General features: G+C 58.9%; 2 protein-coding genes across 2 annotated transcripts in view; one reads left to right on the top strand and one right to left on the bottom strand.

Annotated features, from left to right (window-relative positions):
- The window catches only part of GATAD2B (GATA zinc finger domain containing 2B), a 19,351-nt gene extending 19,151 nt beyond the window's left edge, over window positions 1–200 (top strand). Inside the window, exon 11 of the mRNA XM_015884356.2 lies at window positions 164–200. Coding sequence (XP_015739842.1) covers window positions 164–200 — 37 coding nt within the window. The remainder of the gene's footprint in view (window positions 1–163) is intronic.
- The window catches only part of SLC27A3 (solute carrier family 27 member 3), a 12,486-nt gene continuing 6,560 nt past the window's right edge, over window positions 47–5,972 (bottom strand). The window contains 6 exon segments of the mRNA XM_032449157.1: window positions 47–969; window positions 2,315–2,445; window positions 2,529–2,626; window positions 4,125–4,323; window positions 5,771–5,861; window positions 5,936–5,967. Of these exon segments, the coding sequence (XP_032305048.1) occupies window positions 793–969; window positions 2,315–2,445; window positions 2,529–2,626; window positions 4,125–4,323; window positions 5,771–5,861; window positions 5,936–5,967 (728 nt within the window). The 3' untranslated portion in view covers window positions 47–792.

The following is a 5,972-nucleotide window of genomic DNA, read 5'->3' as shown; positions in this document are numbered from 1 at the left end:
TGGGGGTATTGGGGTGGATATGGGGGTATTGGGGGGGATATGGGGGTATTGGGGTGGATATGGGGGTATTGGGGTGGATATGGGGATATTGGGGTGGATATGGAGAGATTGGGGTGGATATGGGGGTATTGGGATGGGTTTGGGACCATCATTGGGATGTGAGACATCAGGACGGATATGGGGACATGGAGATGGATTGAGGGGGGGGCAGAGATCCTAATGGAGCCGCTGGGACGGATATGGGGCCATTGGGATGGATGGGGGACATTGGGGTGGATGGGGGGACATCACTGGGACAGACATGGGGATGGGAATAGGGTCATTGGGGTGGGAGTGGGGCCACTGGGATGGATATGGGGATGTTAGGACGGATATGGAGGCATTGAGATGGATGTGGGGCATTGGGGTGGATGGGGAACTTAGACATGGATGGGGGATATTGGGATGGATATGGGGCCATTGGGACGGATATGGGGGCATTAGGGTGAATGAGGGGACATTGGGGGTGATGGGGGGACATTGGGATGGATGTAGGGACATAGAGGTGGATGGGGGGACACTGGGATGGATATGGGGCCATTGGGGTGGATGGAGGACATCGGGGTCAATGGGGGGACACTGGGGTGGATGGGGGATATTGGGATGGATGGGGGATATTGGGATGGATATAGGGACATAGAGGTGGCTGGTGGATATTGGGATGGATATAGGGACACTGGGGTGGCTGGGGGATATTGGGATGGATGGGCCCATAGATTTGCTGGGGTCCATGGGGCCGGTTGTGGGGCGGCCCTAGATGCGGATGCGGCCTGTTACGACGCCGTCCCACTGCTCGCGGCCCATGGGGACGTAGGCGGCCGCGGCGACGTCCAACAACAGCAGCGGAACCGGGACACGGGTCGGGTCGAAACCGTCCTGAGCCAGCAACGACTTGAGCTGCTTGAAGGTGGGGGTCACCTCCAGCCGCTCCTGGGGGGCACAAGGGGGTCAATGGGGGCACACAATGGGGGCACAATGGGGTCAATGGGGGCACAATGGGGTCACAATGGGGGCACAATGGGGTCACAATGGGGTCAATGGGGGCACAACGGGGTCAATGGGGGCACAATGGGGGCACAACCCACACCAACACCCCACACCAACACCCCACACCCCAATGGGGTCACCCCATTCCCTCTCACACTGGGGTCACCCCATAACCCCACACTGGGACCACCTCACACCCCATGGGGTCACCCCACAACCCCACCCTGAGCTCACCCTATACCCCACACTGGGACCACCTCACACCCCATGGAGTCACCCCACAACCCCACCCTGAGCTCACCCTATACCCCACATGAACACCACACACCCCATAGGGGTTACCCCATTCCCTCTTATATTGAGGTCACCCCATAACCCCACACCATGGTCACCCTATACCCCAAACCAACACTCCACACCCCATAGGGTCACCCCATTCCCTCTTATATTGAGGTCACCCCATAACCCCACACCAGGGTCATCCCCCACCCCATGGGATCACCCCATAACCCCACCCTGAGCTCACCCTATGTCCCCCCACACCAGGGTCACCCTACAACTCCACACTGGGACCACCCCACACCCAATGGGGTCACCCCAATACCCCACCCTGAGGTCACCCCATACCCCAAACCAGCACCCCACACCCCATAGGGTCACCCCATTCCCTCTTATATTGAGGTCACCCCATAACCCCACACCATGGTCACCCCATAACCCCACCCTGAGCTCACTCTATGTCCCCCCACACCAGGGTCACCCTACAACTCCACACTGGGACCACCCCACACCCAATGGGGTCACCCCATAACCCCACCCTGAGGTCACCCCATACCCCAAACCAGCACCCCCCACCCCATAGGGTCACCCCATTCCCTCTTATATTGGGATCACCCCAATACCCCACACCATGGTCACCCCATACCCCAAACCAACACCCCCCACCCCATAGGGTCACCCCATTCCCTCTTATATTGAGGTCACCCCAATACCCCACACCAACACCCCACACCCCATAGGGTCACCATGTTCCCTCTTATATTGAGGTCACCCCATAACCCCACACCGGGGTAACTCCATAACCCCACACCATGGTCACCCCATAACCCCACACCAGGGTCATCCCCCACCCCATGGGATCACCCCATAACCCCACCCTGAGCTCACCCTATGTCCCCCCACACCAGGTTCACCCCATAACGCCCTATGCCAGGATCACCCCATTCCCTCTCATATTGGGGTCTCACCCCATGGGGCCACCCCCCACCCTATAGACAGACCCCATTACCTGCAGCCGGATGAACCTTGGCCACGCGTAGGGCGGCAGCACCGCAGCCACGTGTTGGAACAGCTCAGCCCCATCCAGCTCCCACCCAGGACGCAGCACCACCGCAGCCATCCCCGCACGACCCTCATGGCCTTTATATGGGATGGGGGACAACACAGGGCAGGTTGGGGGGCAGCGCTGTGGGGCCGGGGGGGGCTGTGGGGTGTGTGGGTACCTGGCACGGTGACGCCGTACACAGCTGCCTCCTGTAGGGCCGCGTGGGTCAGCAGCGCCTCCGCAACCTCCGTGGTGGAAACGTTCTCTCCTTTCCACCTGGGGGGGTCGGAGGGGTTGGATGAGGGTCCTATAGGGCCGAGGGTCCTATAGGGCTGAGGGTTCTATAGGGCCGAGGGTGCCATAGGGCTGAGGGTCCTATAGGGCTGAGGGTCCCATAGGGCTGAGGGTCCCATAGGGCTGAGGGTCCTATAGGGCTAAGGGTCCCATAGGGCTGAGGGTCCCATAGAGCTGAGGGTGCCATAGGGCTGTGGGTCCTATAGGGCTAAGGGTGCCATAGAGCTGCAGGGTTCTTAGGGCCGAGGGGTCCTATTAGGGCTGAGGGTTCGTATAGGGCCGAGGGTCCATAGGGCTGAGGGTCCTAAAGGCTGAGGGTCCTATAGGGCTGAAGGGTGCCATAGGGCTTAGGGTGCCATAGGGCCTGAGGGTCCTAATAGGGCTGTGAGGGTGGCCATAGGGCTGAGGGTCTATAGGGCTGAGGGGTCCTTATAGGCTATTAGGGTCCCATAGGGCTGAGAGGTCCCATAGAGCTGAGGGTGCCATAGGGCTGTGGGTCCTATAGGGCTAAGGGTGCCATAGAGCTGAGGGTTCTATAGGGCCGAGGGTCCTATAGGGCTGAGGGTTCTATAGGGCCGAGGGTGCCATAGGGCTGTGGGTCCTATAGGGCTGCGGTTGGTCCCCATAGGGCCGTTGTTGGCTCCCATAGGGCTGTAGTTCCCATAGGGCCATGGTTGGTCCCCATAGGGCCGTTCTTGGCTCCCATAGGGCCGTGGCTCCCATGGGGCCATGGTTGGCTCCCATAGGGCCACAGTTGGTCCCCATAGTGCCATGGTTGGTCCCTATAGGGCCACAATTGGTCCCTATAGGGCCATTGTTGGCTCCCGTAAGGCCATGGTTGGTCCCTATACGGCCATGGTTGGTCCCCATTGGGCTGTGGTTGGCTCCCATAGGGCCATTATTGGTTCCCATAGGGCTGTGGTTGGTCCCCATAGGGCTGTTGTTCGTTCCCATAGGGCTGTGGCTCCCATAGGGCCATTATTGGCTCCCATAGGGCTGTAACTCCCATAGGGCCGTGGTTGGTTCCCATAGGGCTGTGGCTCCCATAGGGCCGTTATTGGCTCCCATAGGGCCACAACAGATCCCCATAGTGCTGTGGTTGGTCCCCATAGGGTTGGTCCCCATAGTGCTGTAGTTGGTCCCCATAGGGTTGGTCCCCATAGGGCCATGGGTGGTCCCCATAAGGTTGGTGCCCATAGTGCTGTGGTTGGTGCCCATAAGGTTGGTGCCCATAGTGCCATAGTTGGTCCCCATAAGGTTGGTGCCCATAGTGCTGTGGTTGGTCCCCATAGGGTTGGTGCCCATAGTGCCATAGTTGGTCCCCATAAGGTTGGTGCCCATAGTGCTGTGGTTGGTGCCCATAAGGTTGGTGCCCATAGTGCTGTGGTTGGTCCCCATAGGGTTGGTGCCCATAAGGTTGGTCCCCATAGGGTTGGTGCCCATAGGGTTGGTGCCCGTAGTGCCGTGTGTTGGCGCTGACCTGAAGGTGTCCCCGGTGCGGTCGCAGAATCGCACGAAGCCGAGTTCGTCCTCCTCCATCAAGTCCCCGGTGCTAAAAAACGTGTCGCCCTCCACAAAAACGTCCCTGAGCAGCTTCTGCTCCGACTGCGCCCGGCTGCCCACGTAGCCCAGGAACGGCGTCCGCGGCGTCACCGGAGCCACCAGCAGCCCCGGCTCCCCTGGGGGCAGAGACCACAGCGTCAGCGCCGCACAACTCAGCCCATCCCAAACCATCCATCACAACCCATCCCTTCCCATTTCATACCTATCCCAACCCATCCCAACCCATCTTCATCCCTATCCCAACCCATCCCATCCCAACCCATCTTCATCCCTATCCCAACCCATCCCTTCCCATCCCAATTTAGCCCTATCCCAACCCATCCCTTCCCAACCCATCCTATCTTCTTCCCTATCCCAACTCATCCCTATCCCATCCCATCCCAGTTCAGCCCTATCCCAACCCATCCCATTTCATCCCTATCCCAACCCATCCCATCCCAGTTCAGCCCCATCCCAACCCATCCCTTCCCATCCCAATTCAGCCCTATCCCAACCCATCCCAACCCATCTTCATCCCTATCCCAACCCATCCCAACTCATCCCTTCCCATCCCATCCCAGTTCAGCCCCATCCCAACCCATCCATCCCAACCCATCCTCATCCCATCCCATCTTCATCCCTATCCCATCCCATCCCATTCAATTCAGCCCCATCCCATCCCAACCCATCTCATCCCAATCCATCCCAACCTATCTTCATCCCTATCCCAACCCATCCCATCCCAACCCATCCCAACCCAAATCATCCCCATCCCATTCCATCCCATCCCATCTTCATCCCCATCCCTATCCCTATCCCAACCCATCCCAACCCATCTTCATCCCTATCCCAACCCATCCCTTCCCATCCCATCCCAGTTCAGCCCCATCCCAACCCATCCATCATAACCCATCCCTATCCCAACCCATCCCTTCCCATCCCAATTCAGCCCTATCCCAACCCATCCCAATCCAAACCATCCCATCTTCATCCCTATCCCAACTCCTCCCTTCCCATCCCATCCCATTTCATCCCTATCCAACCCATCCCAAATTCATCCCCATCCCACCACACCCAACCCATCCACCCCATCCCATTCCATCCCATCCCAAATTCATCCCCATCCCATCCCAGTCCACCTCCGTTCCATCCCAAATTCATCCCATCCCATCCATCCTCATCCAACCCCAAAATCACCCCTATTCCATCCCCATTCCATCCCATCTCAACCCATTCATCCCATCCCACTTCATCCCCATCCCATCCCATCCCATCCATCCCATCCCATCCCATCCCATCCCATCCCATCCATCCCATCCATCCCTCCCATTCCCATCCCATCCCATCCCCACCCCATCCATCCCATCCATCCATTCCCATTTCCCATCCCATTCCCACCCCATCCATCCCACCATCCCTCCCATCCCATTTCCCATCCCATTCCATCCCATTCTATCCAAACCCATCCCAAAACCTACCAACTCAAACCATCCCATCCATCCCACCCCATCCCCCCCCCAATTCACCCCTATCCCACCCCATCCTCACCCCATAACCCCATAACCCCCCCTATACCATCCTCACCCGGCCTCACTCGGATACACCTCCCCTTCTCATCCCGCACCGGGGCCCCCTGAGCCACGTCGAACCTCACGATCTCAAAGGGCGAGAAAAGCTGCGGGGTCGGGTCGGCTCAGAACACAAACAAAACCCAAACGAACCACACGGGACCCCTGACCCCCCCCACACCTTATAGATGTGAAGCTGCTCCTCCCCACGGCCCCGA

Source organism: Coturnix japonica, chromosome 25, assembly GCF_001577835.2.
Source record: "Coturnix japonica isolate 7356 chromosome 25, Coturnix japonica 2.1, whole genome shotgun sequence".
Lineage (NCBI taxonomy): Eukaryota > Metazoa > Chordata > Aves > Galliformes > Phasianidae > Coturnix > Coturnix japonica.
The sequence above is the reverse complement of the archived record's forward strand: the minus strand, read 5'-3'. Positions and strand labels throughout refer to the sequence as shown.